This window comes from Gopherus evgoodei, chromosome 24 (assembly GCF_007399415.2).
Source record: "Gopherus evgoodei ecotype Sinaloan lineage chromosome 24, rGopEvg1_v1.p, whole genome shotgun sequence".
NCBI lineage: Eukaryota > Metazoa > Chordata > Testudines > Testudinidae > Gopherus > Gopherus evgoodei.
This window is the reverse complement of record NC_044345.1, coordinates 376,684-397,241: the sequence shown is the minus strand read 5'-3', so window position 1 is coordinate 397,241 and position 20,558 is coordinate 376,684. Positions and strand designations below refer to the sequence as shown.

The 20,558-nt window shown below is 45.5% G+C and overlaps 1 protein-coding gene across 7 annotated transcripts in view; it reads right to left on the bottom strand.

The window, feature by feature from the left end:
- Nucleotides 1-20,558, bottom strand: part of ASH1L (ASH1 like histone lysine methyltransferase) — a 183,251-nt gene that overhangs the window by 57,993 nt on the left and 104,700 nt on the right. For all 7 annotated transcript variants that reach the window (XM_030541941.1, XM_030541936.1, XM_030541937.1 and 4 more), the window contains one exon: nt 14,913-15,092. In XM_030541941.1, coding sequence (XP_030397801.1) covers nt 14,913-15,092 — 180 coding nt within the window. The remainder of the gene's footprint in view (nt 1-14,912; nt 15,093-20,558) is intronic.

Genomic DNA, 20,558 nt, shown 5'->3' with positions numbered 1-20,558 from the left:
TCCTCCACCTGCGCCTGTAGCCAGACAGAGCACCAAAACATGGATATTTTTACCCAGATTCTGGTGTGGGCTTGCAAAGACTGTCATTTGCAATTTCCACTTACTGATATCCAGGCTGGGGGTGGCATCCAATGTGAAAGGTGCCTACTGGTGGAGTCTCTCAGGCAGCAGGTGGGAGAGCTACAGGAGCAGGTGGCTAGGCTGAGGAACATCCATATCCATGAGCAATTCCTGGACAGTATCCATGTGGAGACAGCTGATGGTGCTGTCCCAGTTGACAGGACTACCGACACACCAGTGGAGGAGGAGGCTCAGGGTGGACACAGCCAGCTGGTTACTTCTAGCAGCAAGCAGTGCTCCACTGCTGCTGCGAACCCTCCTGCTGTGGTAAAAGATAACTGTTATGCTCTTGTTGATACAGGAGAGAAGGAATCATCCCCAACAGTTAAGGAGGTGAAGCCTTGTACCCCTAAGGCTGGGAGGTCTGCTGCCACCACTGATAAGAAATGTAGGGTAGTGGTGGTTGGAGACTCTTTGCTGAGGTGGACGGAGACACCCATCTGTCGCCCTGACCATTCATCCCGGGAGGTATGCTGCCTGCCAGGGGCCCGTATCTGAGATGTTACAGAGGCATTGTCGAGGATTATCCAGCCTTCTGACTACTACCCCATGCTACTCATCCATGCGGGCACAAATGATACTGCGAGGTGTGACACTGAGCAGATCAAGAGTGACTATAGGGCTCTGGGAGTACGGGTTAAGGAGTTTGGAGCGCAGGTGGTATTCTCTTCGATTCTTCCTGTTGAAGGTAGGGGTCCGGGCAGAAACAGATGCATCGTGGAGGTGAATGCCTGGCTGCGAAGATGGTGTTGCCAGGAGGGCTTTGGCTTCCTCGACCACGGGATGCTATTCGAGGAAGGACTGCTAGGAACAGATGGCGTTCACCTTTCGAAGAGGGGAAAGGCCTTATTTGCGCACAGACTGGCTAACCTAGTAAGGAGGGCTTTAAACTAGGTTCGACGGGGACAGGTGAGCAAAGCCCACAGGTAAGTGGGGAACAAGACCTGGGAGATGGGTTGGAAACAGGAGGGAGCACGGGCTATAATGGCAGAGAGGAAGGAGGGTCAGGGCGAAGCTGGGAGGCAAGATCAAACCAGTATCTTAGATGCCTATATACAAATGCAAGAAGTATGGGTAATAAGCAGGAAGAACTGGAAGTGCTAATAAATAAATACAATTATGACATTATTGGCATTACTGAAACTTGGTGGGATAATACACACGACTGGAATGTTGGTGTGGATGGGTATAGTTTGCTCAGGAAGGATAGACAGGGGAAAAAGGGAGGAGGTGTTGCCTTATATATTAAAAATGTAAACACTTGGACTGAGGTGGAGATGGACATAGGAGACGGAAGTGTGGAGAGTCTCTGGGTTAGGCTAAAAGGGGTAAAAAACACAGGTGATGTCGTGCTGGGAGTCTACTACAGGCCACCTAATCAGGTGGAAGAGGTGGATGAGGCTTTTTTCAAACTAACAAAATCATCCAAAGCCCAAGATTTGGTGGTGATGGGGGACTTCAACTATCCAAATATATGTTGGGAAAATAACACCGCGGGGCACAGACTATCCAATAAGTTCCTGGACTGCATTGCAGACAACTTTTTATTTCAGAAAGTTGAAAAAGCTACTAGGGGGGAAGCTGTTCTAGACTTGATTTTAACAAATAGGGAGGAACTTGTTGAGAATTTGAAAGTAGAAGGAAGCTTGGGTGAAAGTGATCGTGAAATCATAGAATTTGCAATTCTAAGGAAGGGTAGAAGGGAGTACAGCAGAATAGAGACAATGGATTTCAGGAAGGCGGATTTTGGTAAGCTCAGAGAGCTGATAGGTAAGGTCCCATGGAAATTAAGACTGAGGGGAAAAACAACTGAGGAAAGTTGGCAGTTTTTCAAAGGGACGCTATTAAGGGCCCAAAAGCAAGTTATTCCGATGGTTAGGAAAGATAGAAAATGTGGCAAAAGACCACCTTGGCTTACCCTTGAGATCTTGCGTGACCTACAAAATAAAAAGGCGTCATATAAAAAATGGAAACTAGGTCAGATCACGAAGGATGAATATAGGCAAATAACACAGGAATGCAGAGGCAAGATTAGAAAAGCAAAGGCACAAAATGAACTCAAACTAGCTATGGGAATAAAGGGAAACAAGAAGACTTTTTATCAATACATTAGAAGCAAGAGGAAGACTAAGGACAGGGTAGGCCCACTGCTCAATGAGGAGGAGGAAACAGTAACGGGAGACTTGGAAATGGCAGAGATGCTTAATGACTTCTTTGTTTCGGTCTTCACTGAGAAGTCTGAAGGAATGTCTAGTATAGTGAATGCTTACGGGAAGAGGGTAGGTTTAGAAGATAAAATAAAAAAAGAGCAAGTAAAAAATCACTTAGAAAAGTTAGATGCCTGCAAGTCACCAGGGCCCGATGAAATGCATCCTAGAATACTCAAGGAGTTAATAGAAGAGGTATCTGAGCCTCTAGCTATTATCTTTGGGAAATCATGGGAGACGGAGGAGATTCCAGAAGACTGGAAGGGGGCAAATATAGTGCCCATCTATAAAAAGGGAAATAAAAACAACCCAGGAAACTACAGACCAGTTAGTTTAACTTCTGTGCCAGGGAAGATAATGGAGCAGGTAATCAAAGAAATCATCTGCAAACACTTGGAAGGTGGTAAGGTGATAGGGAATAGCCAGCATGGATTTGTAAAGAACAAATCGTGTCAAACTAATCTGATAGCGTTCTTTGATAGGATAACGAGCCTTGTGGATAAGGGAGAAGCGGTGGATGTGATATACCTAGACTTTAGTAAGGCATTTGATACAGTCTCGCATGATATTCTTATAGATAAACTAGGAAAGTACAATTTAGATGGGGCTACTATAAGGTGGGTGCACAACTGGCTGGATAACCGTACTCAGAGAGTAGTTGTTAATGGCTCCCAATCCTGCTGGAAAGGTATAACAAGTGAGGTTCCGCAGGGGTCTGTTTTGGGACCGGTTCTGTTCAATATCTTCATCAACGATTTAGATGTTGGCATAGAAAGTACGCTTATTAAGTTTGCGGAGGATACCAAACTGGGAGGGATTGCAACTGCTTTGGAAGACAGGGTCAAAATTCAAAATGATCTGGACAAATTGGAGAAATGGTCTGAGGTAAACAGGATGAAGTTCAATAAAGATAAATGCAAAATGCTCCACCTAGGAAGGAACAATCAGTTTCACACATACAGAATGGGAAGAGACTGTCTAGGAAGGAGTATGGCAGAAAGAGATCTAGGGGTCATAGTAGACCACAAGCTTAATATGAGTCAACAGTGTGATACCCTTGCAAAAAAAGCAAACGTGATTCTGGGATGCATTAACAGGTGTGTTGTAAACAAGACACGAGAAGTCATTCTTCCGGTTTACTCTGCGCTGGTTAGGCCTCAACTGAAGTATTGTGTCCAGTTCTGGGCACCGCATTTCAAGAAAGATGTGGAGAAATTGGAGAGGGTCCAGAGAAGAGCAACAAGAATGATTAAAGGTCTTGAGAACATGACCTGTGAAGGAAGGCTGAAGGAATTGGGTTTGTTTAGTTTGGAAAAGAGAAGACTGAGAGGGGACCTGATAGCAGTTTTCAGGTATCTAAAAGGGTGTCATCAGGAGGAGGGAGAAAACTTGTTCACCTTAGCCTCCAATGATAGAACAAGAAGCAATGGGCTTAAACTGCAGCAAGGGAGATTTAGGTTGGACATTAGGAAAAAGTTCCTAACTGTCAGGGTAGTTAAATACTGGAATAAATTGCCTAGGGAGGTTGTGGAATCTCCATCTCTGGAGATATTTAAGAGTAGGTTAGATAAATGTCTATTAGGGATGGTCTAGACAGTATTTGGTCCTGCCATGAGGGCAGGGGACTGGACTCGATGACCTCTCAAGGTCCCTTCCAGTCCTAGAGTCTATGGGTATGGGGATCAGTGTTGTGACTCAAGTGTCCCGTGCCTTGCAGGCAGAGACCTTGGCATCAGGGATCTGTGTCTTCTAATCAGGGACTGAGGCTGCAGTGCCAGGGTGCGAGACTGTGGTGATAGGGACCGACACCTGCAGTCCAGTGATCAGGGATGCTCCACTGCTTTAGCGGGCTGTTCCGTAACCTACCTGTAGATGCTGGGGCCTTGGCTGGGTCTGTCACCTGGCTTGGTGTCTGCAGTGCTGCTGGCCTGCCTGCTCTTTGGCCACCAGGCCCACTTCGGGCACAGATGACCCTACTAGGGGCTGGGACCCCCTGCCACTCTCAGAAGTCGTGGAGGGGTCCCTGGTTGGACTAGAGGGTCCAACCGCAGTGATACTCCTGAACAGTTCTGGGGTGGGCACATGGCCTGACACAGGCCCTCTGCCAAAGGCCCCCTTTTTCTGTAGTGCTGGCAGGCCAATTGACTTCAACTGCTTCTTAGGCACTGGGAAGGGGGAATGGTGTCGGGAGGGTTCTGGTGCTGGTGGTGCGCTGTGTGCTGACGCTGAGATGCTGGGCGTGGAGTCCGATCGAGAGAGCTCTGAGGTAGGATGAAGCGCACTCTCCATGAAAAGGGCCCTCAAGCGGATATCCCGCTCCTTCTGAGTTTGAGGGCAAAAGTTTTTGCAGATCTGATCCTTTCTGTGGGACAACCCCAAATACTTTAAACAGCTCTCGTGGGGGTCACTAATGGGCACTGCCCAGCTGCATGATGAACATGGGTTAATGGCATGCCGCATTCTGAGGTGAGGTCCCAGCTGGGATTCTAACTCCTAAACAATTACTCTAACACTTAATTTAAAGGTCTAAGTACCTATCAACTAACAATAAAGGAGACAGAACAATGGACTGTAAGAACAGCTAACGCTCTTGCAATGCAACACAAGGCGCTCCAACCAACCATCACGGGCATTGAGAAGGAACTGAGAGGGCGTAAGGCTGGCAGCGCCTAATATACCAGCGCAAGAACGCGGCACTCAAGAGGGTGCTAAAGCTGACCCTACAGATACCACTAAGGCAGGAGTCCACAACGCGGTGCCCTGGGCCCCATGACGCCCGCTGGGGCGTCTAAGTGTGCCCGCGTACTGGCTGGTGGACGAGCATCCGCCGAAATGCCGCCGACAAGCTGTGTCATCCAGAGGCATCGCTGCCGAAATGCTGCTGATTTTCGGCGGCATTTTGGCGGCGAAGCCTTTGGATTAGGCTGCTTGTCAGCAGCATTTCGGTGGTGACGCCTATTAACGTTGCCGCTTGTTGGCAGAATTTCAGCAGATGCTCGTCTGCCGCCACAGTCCTCCATGGCTCGAAAGGTTGGGGACCACTGCACTAAGGGAAAAATCCCTGATGATTGTGCATGTGGGCATGCACACACCTAGAATAGAAACAACATGAACAAGCACTCAAAGAATAACTTTTAGTGCTCCAGACAGCGTGCCAGGGTGCACTAGGCCCTGAGACACCTGCTGGAGACCAAACTGCCTCAGAAAAGAGTATTGGAGAGGGTCCTCCAGTTGCCTAGAGAGGCAGCATCAGACACAGCCAATCAGGAGAGAGGCTGCAGGGATCAGCCAATCAGGGTCCAGCAAGCTTGTATAAAAGGAGCTGAGGCCAGAGTGAGACTGGGTGATCAAGAGGTGCTCCTGGCTGGCTGCAGGGGCTGAAAGGGCTGGATAGATCAGTTGCTGTCATGGACCGTGAGAGCCAGAGAACAGCTCTTGGTTCTCTGCTGGGACTAAGCAGGTAGTTACTGGCAGGGACCAGGGGAGTGAGGAAGGAGCTTCTGGCTGGCTGCTGGGACTCAAAAATAGGCTACAAGGAAGTAGCCCGGGGAACCATAGGGCAGCAATTAGTAAAGGGACACAGCATGAGGCTGCTATACTTAAAAGGTCCCAGGGTTGCGACCCAGAGCAGTGGGTGAGACTGCTATGCCCTAAGGAAGAGAATTAGAATTGTGGCAACCCAGGGAAGGAGACTGCACTGGGACTGACTCAGTGGGGAGCTGTGGACATTGAAGTGAGTCCAAGAGTGAAATTTTTGGTGAGCTTAAACTCAAAAAGGAAGCTTACAAGAAGTGAAAATTTGGAAAGATGACTAGGGAGAAGTATAAAAATATTGCTAGAGCATGCAGGGGTGTAATCAAGCAGGCCAAGGCACAATTGGAGTTGCAGCTAGCAAGGGATGTGAAGGGTAACAAGAAGGGTTTCTACAGGTATGTTAGCAACAAGAAGGCGGTCAGGGAAAGTGAGAGACCCTTACTGAATGGGGGAGGCAACATAGTGATAGATGCTGTGGAAAAAGCTGAAGTACTCAATGCTTTTTTTTTAACCTCGGTCTTCAGAGACAAGGTCAGCTTCCAGACTGTTGCACTGGGCAACACAGTATGGGGAGGAGGTGAGCAGCCCTCAGTGGTGAAAGAACAGGATAAGGACTATTTAGAAAAACTGGACATGCACAAGTCCATGGGTCCAGATCTAATGCATCCAAGGGTGCGGAGGGAGTAACTGATGTGATTACAGAGTCATTGGCCATTATCTTTGAAAATTTGTGGCGATCAGGGGAGGTCCTGGATGACTGGAAAAGGGCAAATATAGTGCCCATATTTAAAAAAGAGAAGAGAACCTGGGGAACTACAGACTGGTCAGCCTCACTTCAGTCCCCAGCAAAACCATGGAGCAGGTCCTCAAGGAATCCATTTTCAAGCACTTGGAGGGGAGGAAGATGATCAGGAATAGTCAACATGGATTCACCAAGGGCAAGTCATCTCTGACCAACCTGACTGCCTTCTATGATGAGATAACTGGTTCTATGGATATAGGGAAAGCGGTGGATATGATATATATTAACTCTAGCAAAGCTTTTGATACGGTCTCCCACAGTATTCTTGACGGCAAGTTAAAGAAGTATGGATTGGATGAATGGACTATAAGGTGGATAGAAAGCTGGCTAGATTGTCAGGCTCAACGAGTAGTGATCAATGGCTCGATGTCTAGTTGGCAGCCAGTATCAAGCGGAGTGCCCCAGGGGTCAGTCCTGGGGCCAGTTTTGCTCAAAATATTTATTAATGATCTGGATGATGGGATGAATTGCACCCTCAGCAAGTTTGCAGATGACATTAAGATGGAGGGAGAGGTAGATATGCTGCTGGGTAGGGATAGGGTACAGAGTGACCTAGACAAATTGGAGGATTAGGCCAAAAGAAATCTGATGAGGTTCAACAAGGACAAGTGCAGAGTCCTGCACTTAGGAAGGAAGAATCCCATGCATCGCTACAGGCTGGGGACTGACTGGCTAAACAGCAGTTCTGCAGAAAAGGACCTGGGGATTACAGTGGATGAGAAGCTGGACATGAGTCAGTGTGCCCTTGTTGCCAAGAAGGCCAATGGCACATTGGGCTGTATTAGTAGGAGCACTGCCAGCAGATTGAGGGAAGTGATTATTCTGCTCTATTCGGTAATGGTGAGGCCACACCTGGAGTACTGTGTCCAGTTTTGGTCCCCCCACTACAGAAGGGATGTGGATGAATTGGGGAGAGTCCAGCAGAAGGCAACGAAAATGATTAGGAGGGTGGGGAACATGACTTATGAGGAGAGGCTGAGGGAACTGGGGTTATTTAGTCTGCAGAAGAGTGGGGGGATTTGATAGCAGCCTTCAACTATCTTAAGGGGGGTTCCAAAGAGGTTGGAGCTCGGCTGTTCTCAGTGGTGGCAGATAACAGAACAAGAAGCAGTGGTCTCAAGTTGCAGTGGGGGAGGTCTATGTTGGATATTAGGAAACACTATTTCACTAGGAGGGTGGTGAAACACTGGAATGGGTTACCTAGGGAGGTGGTAAAATCCCCATCCTGAGAGGTTTTTAAGGCCTGGGCTGACAAAGCCCTGGCTGGGATGATTTAGTTGGTGTTGGTTCTGCTTTGAGCAGGAGATTGGACTAGATGACTTCCTGAGGTCTCTTCCAACCCTAATATTCTATGATTCTAAGAGGGATGGCTCAGCAGGAAGGCTGGGATCACTGAGGACTCAAGGAGAGGCAAGGAGCCCCCACGGAGGAAGCCCTAGGAGCACTGCTCAATACCAAGGTAGGAACCTTGCAACCCAGCTGGACCACACGAGGGTACCGTGACAGGCCCTGTTGGACTGTTAAAGACTGAGCCCAGTGAGGGCTGCAGGACACTAAGTATGTTTTGGACTGTGTACCCCAGGAGACGTTTGTTTGTTTTGTACATGGACAGAATGTGACTCAGCCAGAGGGCTGAGGCACCAAAGACCAGCTTGACAAGTGCAGCGGATGACAGAGGCACTGTGAGCGGAGGAAAAAACTGCAGGCAGACACACTCAAACAGGAGACTCTTGCGTGAGGTGAGTGCAACCCATTACACAGTCCAACTTCTGTCTCTGGTCAAAAGTAAAGCTTTGCCATGACAAACACGATGACTGTGATGCAGTATTAAAAAACTCCAGTAAAAACAAAAGGAATCATATATAGTTTAAAGACACATAAGTGAATCTTAAAATAAAATTCATGCTGCAGTTAAACTTTCAAAGAATTTATTTAGACTTATAAGGAGGTTATGTTTTCTTCTGGTATGGGCAAAATAGGTGTGGTGGCAGCACCACAGGAAGATGATCTACTGCTGTGCAGCTGGAAGTATGGCTGGCAGCGTCACAAGAAGACTGCCCACAAGCATTTGTCCATCACAGCATTCTTTCATCTGTTCCTAAGAAAAGAAATAGCCCCAGGAGCATGTGGACAAGACACTAAAACTGAAGAGGGCTGCAATTCTGCTAACAAACAATTTAAGGAGGCGCCATGAGCACACATATTTCCAAGGGTTTCAAGCAGAGGTAGGATGGCAATCTTTAGGATACGCTATACCCATCAGACCTTAACTCAGAACTTCCCTTAGAGAAGAGAAAAACTGTTTATTGTTCTTATTTTGAATGATAACTCTCTGTTAAAAATGTCATGAGCTGAAGAGATCTCCTGTCTATGATATTTATTGCCTTGTTCAGGACATTAAATCCAAGAGCATTATGCAACTTCGAAGAAACCAGCAAGCATACAACAAAAAGCCAGAAAATTATAGACCCAACAGGTATTCTGACCTTAGAATCTTAGCTTATATTAGTTAATATTTATATATTTTCAATACTATCCCCAGAGGAACATTACTCCCAGCGTAGGAAGAACATCTCTTGCATAAGGTAGTGACCCCAAATTTCCATTAGCAGAGGTACTCCACTGTAACTATTTCCCCCCATGAGCTAAAACAATTATTAAATATAATTGGGGAAGGAAGATGAGAGAGACTCTGAACTCCTTCACAAAAGCCACTGTTGGGTGAATAGCAGTGATTGCTTTCCACAATCTTCCTTTGTTTTCGAGGCCTCTGGCTTGCACAGGCACACATTGAACTTTTTTATCTATCTCATAACGTTGTAAAGAGTAATCTATGTATTTTCAGAGACTTTTTAAAGTTTTGGGAGCTTCAGATAAAATCTGATGCAGGTACCCCATTCTCTGAGGAGGAGAGGCCTTAGGTGCTCATCTTCTATAAGACTCCAAATGAGCCCCAATATAGGTAAGATCCCCAAGTCTATGCTTTCTGGACATATCAAATCAGGATGCATCTCGTCAGCAAAAAGCCTTTATTATTTTTCCACTGGTAGTTGAAGACTGGGGAAAGCCCACCTGTACACTAATACCATACCTGCTATCCAAGGCAGTAAAACCACCCTAGGAAATAGAGCCTGAGGTAGATCTTAGATAACATCCCTTTAATTCTTGGTTCTCTTCCCAGAAATTAGGCTCCACTGATGCAATGCACTGCACATCTGGGCTTTCTTCAGCTTACTGTAAGAAAACCTCTATATCTAGTTGAGTTGAAAGAGTGGGATCCTACAGTGGCAACCTGTGTAATTCAAATTCCATAAGCATAGGCAGCAGAGGCAGAGAAATGAATGCAGATCTTACCCCTGCAATGGCAGGCTACAGCTTTCAATGGCACTACAAACATTTTCTCTACTATCTTTTAACTGTTGGCCCATAACTGATCCAGGGAGAGCCTCCAAACAGAAATGACAAAGCTCAGCAGAGCTGCAGCTACTGCAATTGTCCTCCCACACTGCAGTGCAGGAAACCAGTTTTAGAGGTGCCAAAATCTCTAAAGTTGGATAATGTAAAGAGCAAAAGGGAATAAGTGATTGATACCACACTGGAAAAATGTAAGAATGCAGACATTGGCTTCTAGTGGAAACATGGACAAGCACTTAACTGTACCATCACTAGAGGGTGCTGTGCCATTGTAACAGTTGCATTCTTCCCAAACCATGATGTTTTTACAGCCAAAAAAACATGGGTATGGGTGAAGTTACATGAAACCTAGAAGAACACATATTAACAGCTGCTCCTTCCCCAACTATTAGTCCTATGATTTTTAATGAAACACCAAATAGTAGCTACAGAGGCTTTAATCATAAATGCAGCAACTCCAATTCATGCCTGCCCAAGAGATGGAAAATAAGATTGGGAAATAATTAAATTTTCTTTTATGGATTGTTATCAATTTTTTTACTTACTAAACTGTTTTAATAATTTGATTAAAAGTGGCTTACTGGCTAAGGGTTGAGAATCATTCCTCTCCCGCTTAGGATTTTAACTTGCAAAAGGGAAGTGGAGGAGCAAGTCTCAAGTTTCAACCAGCAAGTAAAGATTTTTTTTGGGGGGGGGGGGGGGGCGGGGGTGAACAAACAGAAAAGAGGGCCACACACAAATCCCACTTTCAGGTGATTCGTGTCACCCTAATGTCAGTCCTCTTCTAATCACTTTTACTGTAGCAGAAAGGGAAATGGGTGAAGCTTAGTCCTGGGATAGAAAAGGTGATCACATTTATTCAAGCAAATAACTTATAAAAATATTGTGATAAATTGTTGCATGGTTGCCCCCCTTAAAAAAAAGGAGGACCAATACATTGGTGAGAAGAATGGGAAATCCATTTAGGACATTACAGTAGACAGTGGTAAAAGGGAATTAGGTGGTTATGAAGAGATCTTCAGTGTATGAATATCTTCTCTGTGGATCATTTAATTTACTATTACATTCAGTTTCATCATTCCAAGACATGGAACAATCTATTAATTTAATAAACCACAGTGAAAACCTTGTCGTTTTTAAAATAAAAAACATTATACTAGATGCCAGATTGCAAACCCCTTACTCACACTGGTAAGCAGTTACTCATGAGTAGTTCCACTGAAGTCAATGAATTTGTATAAGTAACTGCTCACCGATGTTAGTAAGGCACTCACAATCTGTCTCTAAATAAAAACCGGAAAGTCAGGTGTGCTTAAGAGAGATAGATTTTTTAACTTGGATCATAGTCAGGAATCTTTGGTGTGGGTTGTGAAGGGGATATATCACATTTATGTCTTATAGTGATTTTCATACACCCTGATTTTCTTAATTATTTTGTGCATGTTGACAGTTACATTACAAGTTTGTTTAAAAGACAGATGTAAGGGATTCTTTTTTAGCTTTGCATGGGACCAAAGAACAACTTCCCAGTTTACAGTTCAGTTTTGTAGAAGCTTATGATATGCAAAATACTAGCAGCAATTTTTTAAAATGGTGGTATGCAGTCCAAGAGACAATAATTAGTTACTGACTTCAAGGATCCTGCTAGGATGCATCCTCTAATACAGGGGTGGCCAACCTGAGCCTGAAAAGGAGCCAGAATTTACCAATGAACATTGCCAAAGAGCCACAGTAATATGTCAGCATCCCCCCATCCGCTACTGCCCTCCAGCCCCCAGCCCACCGGCAGCCCCACCAATCAGCGCCTCCTCACTCCCCCCACCCGCTGCAATCAGCTGTAGGGGCGGAGCGAGAGCATAGCAGGCTCAGGAGAAGGGGCAGGGGTCTTGGGGGAAGGGGTAGAGTGGTGGCAGGACCTGGGGCAGAGCAAGGGGTTGAGCAGTGAGCGCTCCACAGCACATTGGAAAGTTAGCATCTGTAGCTCTACCCTCAGAGTCAGCACCTATACAAGGAGCTGCATATTAACCTCTGAAGAGCTGCATGCACTCAGGAGCCACAGGTTGGCCACCCCTACTATAATACATTCCACTTGCAAAGAACTCAGCCATTGCAGATCAGTTACGTCATTTTCAGTCAGTTATGGCACTGACAGTCAAAGCTGTCTCTTTTCAGTTTAAAGAGAGACTGGTGATTGATTTAAATCAGTCAATTTTTTAAAAATTTTAAGATGATTATTATGGGCCAGATGCCACCATCTTTATGCACACTGAATAATATTTTACTTCACGAACAGTTTGATACCAATGGAACTATTTATGGAATAAGGTCCTACTTATTTTGAGAAAGGATGTAAAAATTGGCTCTAAATATCTATATTAATAAACAACCATAGCAGGGAATTTCTCCACATCCTTTTTGGAGTTCTTAAGGTTCACATTTCTTCCACTCTACACCTATCCTTGAAGCCTTCCATGGCAGCAATGTTATTTCTGTCAAAAGACTGGGCACAGGACTTAGAGTGGGGAACTCTGTAAAGATTTAAAACATGTTATCTAACTCTTCTGTACCACTCTAGATACTATAGTGATAAGCACACCTATAAATGCTTAATTAGACGGTTTCTTCATCTGTAAAAGGAGGATAATAATACTTACTCATCTTTGTAAAGTATTTTGAGATATAGGCCTTGATTTTCAGATGTGCTAGGCATTCACATCTCCAAATGAAATCAACAGGAGCTGCAAGTACTCAGAATCTCTGAAAATCAGGTCCCTACTGTAGAAAAGTGCTATATAAGTACTATTATTATTTATCTTTTGGAGCTCATCAACACTGCTTTCTTAAGAGTGAAAATTTGCCCTGTGCAGAGGACCAGCACAAGGTCTAAGTACTATGTAAAAGAATCTCCTTAGTTATTTTCCCTCGACAGTAGGAGACCCCAGACATGCTCAATTATCTACATGGTATTGGGGGGTGGACTTATATATAGGCTCCTTGTTTCTTAGTCCTTATAAGGGGGAACCATGCCCTTCTTAAGTCTCTTCTGATGGGGACTCAAAAGGAAAATTAAGCATTTCAGCTCACCCAAGAATAACTTCTTCTTGGGATCAACAGTACCTTCTTAGTTCTGGGCTATCTGCACAGCAGATTCCAAGGAGTCCTTCCGGCTGGGCTGCTGAATCTGGCCCACTTTGTCAGGCTTTCCCTGGGAGTTTGCTAGGCTCCCCACAGGGTCCTCAATGGAGATCTCCTGGATACTAGTTTGCCCGTGGCTTCAGGAGTTGCTCCAGCAGTTTCCTGCTCAGGGTGATCTCTCTCCCCTGCTCACTACAGTTTCCTCCTTTTTAAAGGCCTGGTCCCTACAATACATAATTGACAGGGCCGGAGGGGCAGGGCTAGTCCTGCACATAGGGCGTCTCTGGCACTTTTGTCATCAGTGTGGGATCTGTACACTCCATCACATTGTGTTTTTAGAATTTAAGGGGTTAGTAATAGTATACAGGTTTTGTGTTGAACTTCTCTACGTTCATGCCCAATTCTGATAAATCTAGAAATTCACTTGAACTTTTAATTAAAATTTGAAAAGTGACATGTCTGTCCACCAAACCTGCAATGAATGCTCCCATTGTCTGGGTAGGCTTCTGGCAGGATCATTAACATTTTATTACAAAGAAAAAATAGATTTTCAGTTCCTCAGCCATGGTAACATGTCTATCTGCTCCAGTGGGAATATACTATTGCAAACAAAAATGCTCAGACGCTAGACATTTAACGCTTATTTTCGGAAAAGACTCTAATCTTTAGAAACAGAACATCCAAAGGAGAGTACCATTATCACAGCTTGGGGAGGAGGTGCTTTCTAACAAACAATCACCAACAGCTGAATAAAAATACAACTGCAGTCTCATTTTGGTCAAAACAAGAACCTCACAGCTTCTTCCTTAGAGTCTTGCTCAAATAACTACATTTTAATGTGAAAAGAGATGTAATCAGGAACAGTTACTAAACCATACACCAGTATGTCTCACTGTAGTCTCTGAAGCATTTGCTAATTGTCTATGGAGAGCTCACTGGTCACATGATACCAGCTCTCCTCTTCATTTCCATCTGCCAAATCTCATTAAAAGAAAACTAAAAATACAATATTTTACTAACATAAACAATTGCTGTAGCTGCGGCAGGGATGTTATGTGATCACAAATGGGAGGGGAATTGGGTTCATGCAATCAGAAATGGGAGGAGAGAAGTCCATGAAACAATCTCTCTATTAAGTTGAGAGCTACATTGTGAAAAAAAAGTTTCGGAACCTCAGTTCTTTACATTAACCATCACGTATAAAAACTAGCAGATGAACAGCACTTAGCTATACAATGAATAGGAAGCAGAAATGCATCATTGGTAAAACATGAAGTTCCTTCACTTTACAAGCCAGTCACACTAAACATGATTGTGTTATCATAAATCAATAAAAGCAAGACAACTAAAGGCACTTTTTATGTTGACACTGTGCTCAGTACCTGAGTATCTCAAGCTCCACCAGCCCCTTTATTGTCATGATCTTTTAGGTTGTTGAATAAAGCTGTCTTACCTTCTTCAAGGCTGATACTCAGCAACACTTTCAGATTGCTGGAGGTTGTTTGCTGACTGGGGTTACATTTTAAATCTTCACTGGGTCAGATTCTGATAATTATCATGCATGTAATTTTTCACAGGCTTGAATTAAGTTGGTGGTTTTATTTCAGCTGCTTATTAGTAGCAGCTCTTCAAGGTTCTAGTTGAAAGAAGAGAGTTTCCTCTGGAATATCAGACAGCAGCGTTTCACTGGTACTACTTACTCTGTTGTTTTGTACACATCAGAGTACAGCCCCGCCTTCTGGTACTTCTTCTTTGGGGGCCTAGGAGCCTTTTTCTCACGCTGGGTAAAAGTAGGCAAATGCTGCTCAGTGTTTTCAGATTCATGCGCCTTCCCAATGGCTTCTAGGTGACTAGGTGATTCAACTGATGTCTCAGAAAAGCTGGAAGAAAATGTAAAGATGAACTTAATGCAACAGTATTATTCTATATCGTACAAAGAAGCCCAACAAAGAAGTCTCTGCAGATTGTTAAATGGACAGATGTCTTTATCAGATTAAAACTTTTTTTGCCAATTTTTGCATTTCAGACAGGATATTTTACAAGTAACAATTAACATTGTACAAAAACAAGAAATCAACTTTATTGGAGTGTAAAGCACAAAGTAACTTAAATATCTGTTTTATATATGTATAATCATAAACAGGTGTCTAGCAGTCTGTGCACGTATATACAAGTAGGCACACATGCTCACACCATGTTACTAAATTTCTCCAGCCTATAGAGAGAAATATTTAAAACTTTAGAACTAATTTCATTTCAACGTAAGTTCATTTTTGGTTCTGGAAACAGCAAGCTGTTTGTTGACAAACTGATGAAGTTATCCAGGACTCCTCCAGAATTTTAAGATGGTTATTTTCCTCATAGTCATGAAGACCTAGGGCTTGATTCTCTCTCATTGACACTAGTATAAATCAGAAGTGACTCCACTACAGTCAATGGGACAACCTAGTGTTGGTGAGTGTAACCGAGGGTATGTCTACTCTGCAAATGAAGATGTGACTGCAGTGCAGGTAGGCATACCCATGCTAGCTTTAGTCTAGTTAGCGTGGGTAGTAGTAGTTGTGAAAACCAAATGGCACAGAATCCAGGGTGGGCCAGGAACTTGAATACGTACCCAGAGTCCCCACCAAAACCTGCGCTGCCACATCCATACTAACGTTACCTGCGCCAATTAGATTAAAGCTAGAGTGGATACATTTACCCATGTTGCAAACACCCCTTCATTTGTGGTGTAGACATACCCTGAGGATAATCAGGTCCTTGGTTTCTAAACAGGGCTTGACGTAGTGTCTATGAAATGCCCTGATGATGAAATAATATTCAATTGTTATAAAATTTGAGTATTAAACATAGGCTATGTCTACATTGCATGCCGCTGGCAGTGGTATGTAGGTTATTTGTTGCTACATGCTGCAGTGAAAAGCAGGTTGCGCCCATGCTGCAGTGTCTAGCTACACACATCAGTGAAAGACTTAGGACGGTGGAGCCAGCAGGGAAAGGCTCTGGCAGCAGGAAGCTGCCAGAGCCTTTGCACACTGCCTCCTTGCTCCCAGAGCCTTTCCTTGCTGCTGAAGCCTTTCCCTGTGGCAGAAAGATTCCAGCAGTGGGGAGGCAGCAGGACATGACATTGCTAAAAATAGCAGTATAGACAGGTGAGGCATTGCTTGGGTGTGTTACAGAGCTGTGTAGAGTACCTACCCACAGGGTTCCTATTTATACCTGGGCTAAAGGGCATGCAGTGTATGTACTCTGCTTGCCACCATAAAGAGTGTGCAATGTAGACATATTCAGAATGGTCTTACCCACGTCAGAGTTCCCTATTTTGATGGGCCTGGTCTGCAACCCCATACAATATAGACAACCTTAAGCTTTGTTTCTAAAGCTATTGTGAAAGTAAGAATGACAGCTTGCTGCTGCATAGGTTGAATTATTAGCTAATGAATGTTTGAAGTGGATGCTCACCCAGTATGGCCATTCTTATGATGTCTCATAGACTCATAGACTCTAGGACTGGAAGGGACCTCGAGAGGTCATCGAGTCCAGTCCCCTGCCCTCATGGCAGGACCAAATACTGTCTAGACCATCCCTGATAGACATTTATCTAACCTACTCTTAAATATCTCCAGCGATGGAGATTCCACAACTTCCCTAGGCAATCTATTCCAGTGTTTAACTACCCTGACAGTTAGGAACTTTTTCCTAATGTCCAACCTAAATCTCCCTTGCTGCAGTTTAAGCCCATTGCTTCTTGTTCTATCATTGGAGGCTAAGGTGAACAAGTTTTCTCCCTCCTCCTGATGACACCCTTTTAGATACCTGAAAACTGCTATCATGTCCCCTCTCAGTCTTCTCTTTTCCAAACTAAACAAACCCAATTCCTTCAGCCTTCCTTCATAGGTCATGTTCTCAAGACCTTTAATCATTCTTGTTGCTCTTCTCTGGACCCTCTCCAATTTCTCCACATCTTTCTTGAAATGCGGTGCCCAGAACTGGACACAATACTCCAGTTGAGGCCTAACCAACGCAGAGTAAAGCGGAAGAATGACTTCTCGTGTCTTGTTTACAACACACCTGTTAATGCATCCCAGAATCATGTTTGCTTTTTTTGCAACAGTATCACACTGTTGACTCATATTAAGCTTGTGGTCCACTATGACCCCTAGATCTCTTTCTGCCATACTCCTTCCTAGACAATCTCTTCCCATTCTGTATGTGTGAAACTGATTGTTCCTTCCTAAGTGGAGCACTTTGCATTTTATATGTCATTTTAAGCAATGCAAAGTCTTGCTCCTTAAGAATCAAATAAGGGGCAACTTGTGATCTGTGGTATTATATACAAATGTTAACAGTAAATACTGCCTGGCCAACACATCCTGGACAAGCAAGGGGAAAGTTCTACCCATATCTTACTGAGGGACACAGAGAAATACCAGCACTGCGATTTGTCCGTCTGTTGGTGGAGACTAAACTGATGTAGAATTTAGCTTTCCAATATAAAGGACTGAATTAGGTGGAGATGATGAAGTACCACGGTTATGACAGGGTTCTATTTTGCACTTAAACTGAGAGTTCAACCTCTTTTTTTTGTATGAAAAAGACAGTATATCTGCCCCAATTTTTCAGTACATAACCTCTGAATAAAAAAGACGGTTACTCACCTTTGTAACTGTTGTTCTTCGAGATGTGTTGCTCATATCCATTCCAATTAGGCGTGTGTGCGCTGTGTGCACGTTTGACGGAAGATTTTTACCCTAGAAACACTCGGTGGGTCAGCTGGGCGCCCCCTGGAGTGGCGCCGTTATGGTGCTGGATATGTACGCCTGCTGACCCAACGGCCCTTCAGTTCCTACTTGCCGGCTACTCCGACAGAGGGGAAGGAGGGCGGGTTTGGAATGGATATGAGCAACATATCTCGAAGAACAACAGTTACAAAGGTGAGTAACCGTCTTTTCTTCTTCGAGTGCTTGCTCATATTGATTACAATTAGGTGATTCCCAAGCCTTACCTAGGCAGTGGGGTCAGAGCCAGATGTTGCAGAATACAAAACTGCTGAGCCAAATGCTGCATCATCTCTGGACTGTTGAACTAATGCGTAATGTGCGGCAAAGGCGTGAATCGATGACCAGGTAGCTGCCCGACATATTTCCTGGATGGGGACATGGACCAGGAAGGCAGCAGATGAAGCTTCCGCCCGAGTAGAATGGGCGGTGAGGTGGCTAGCCGGAACGTGAGCCAATTCATAGCATGTGCGGATGCAGGATGTTACCCAAGATGAAATCCGTTGGGAAGAGACCGGTAGGCCTTTCATCCGGTCTGCAAAAGCTACAAAGAGCTGAGGTGACTTTCAGAAGGGTTTGGTTCTCTCGATATAAAAGGCGAGAGCCCTGCAGACGTCTAGGGTGTGTAGCTGTTGTTCCCGACGTGATGGGTGCAGCTTCGTTGAAGAAGACTGTGAGGAAGATGTCTTAGTTGACATGAAAGGCGGACACCACCTTAGGGAGGAAAGAGGGGTGTGGTCACAGCTGTACCTTGTCCTTATGGAATACCGTGAGCAGGGGGGCCGCTGTCAAAGCCTGAAGCTCAGATACTCGTCTCGCCAAAGTAATAGCGATGAGGAATACTGTCTTCCAGGAAAGGTATAGCAGCGAGCAGGTAGCCAGTGGTTCGAAAGGAGCACCCATAAGCTTGGCTAGCACCAGGTTTAGATCCCAGTAGGGGTCGGGCATCCAACTTGAGGATACAAACATTCCAATCCTTTGAGGAACCTTGAAACTATAGGGTGAGAGAAGATTGATCGGTCATTTTCCCCTGGATGGAAGGCAGAAATGGCTGCCAGATGCACCTTTATGGAAGAGACTGCTAGGCCCTGCTCTTTTAGGGACCAGAGGTAGTCCAGGACAGTGGGAACGGACACCTGTCTGGAGACTAAGTTACGCTGAGCGCACCAACAGGAGAAACGCTTCCACTTGGCGAGATATATCATCCTAGTGGAAGGCTTCCTACTGCCCAAGAGCACCTGCTGGACCGAAGCAGAGCAACACAACTCAGACTGGCTCAACCACGCAGCAACCATGCTGTGAGATGAAGGGATTGCAGGTCTGGATGGTGAAGCCTGCCGAAGTCCTGTGTTATGAGGTCCGGTCAGAGTGGCAGGGGAATCGGGTCTGCCACTGACAGGTCGAACAACGTGGTGTACCAGTGCTGCCTCGGCCACGCTGGAGCAATCAGGATCAGGTGGGCGCTGTCCCTGCGGAGCTTAAGTAGGACTCTGTGGACGAGTGGAAACGATAGGAAGACATAAAATAGGTGCCTGTTCCATGGGATCAGAAATGCGTCTGAGAGGGAGCCCGGGGAGTGTCCCTGGAAGAAGCAGAACACCTGGAATTTCCTGTTCTCTCGGGAGGCAAAGAGGTGTTTGTGGGGAAAGCCTCACTTCTGGAAAACAGAATGGATGACGTCCGGGCGAATCAACCACTCGAGAGACAGGAAGGATCTGCTGAGGTGATCCGCCAGAGTGTTCTGGACTCCTGGGAGAAAAGACGCTACCAATTCGATTGAGTGGGCTACGCAAAAGTTCCAAAGGTGGACGGCTTCTTAACAAAGGAGGGAGGAGCGTGCTCCGCCCTGCTTGTTTATGTAAAACATGGCCGTTGTGTTGTCCGTGAACACTGATACACAACGGCCTTGGAGATGGTCTCGAAACACTTGGCATGCTAGACAGACTGCTCTCAGCTCCCGCACATTGATGTGTAAGGCCAGTTCTTGGAGCGATCAGAGGCCTTGAATGTGAAGGCTCCCGAGGTGGGCACCCCAACCCAGAGATGACGCATACGTGGGTAGGGCCACTGAGGGTTGTGGTGGGTGAAATGGCATCCCTGTACAGACTAGAGCAGGGTGCAGCCACCAGGTTAGGGAACCCAGAACCTTCCTGAGGATAGTGGGCACCTAGTCCAGGCTGTCTCTGGGTGGTTGGTATATTGAAGCAAGCCAGGCTTGGAAGGGACGAAGGCGTAGCCTGGCATGCTTGGTCATGAAGGTGCAGGAGGCCATGTGACCTACAGGGTTGAAGCAAACTGGAGGTGGTATTCCCCTTCCACTGTGCGTAGGACCCAACGATCTGAAGTTAGCTGGGACCAGGCAGGGAGGAATTGGGAGAGGCGGTTGAAAAAGGGAGGAGAAGGATCCGGTAGGGTAACTGGTGGGCTGTCCTCGGGCATCCCATCAAAAGTTCTGCTTGGGCCCCACTGGTGGTTTAGGGGGTGCCTGATTTTGAGGTCCTTGAGGGCCAGACTGTCTCAGACGATTCCCCCTCCCACACCTTCTGGTAACGTCCTGACGCGGCCTAG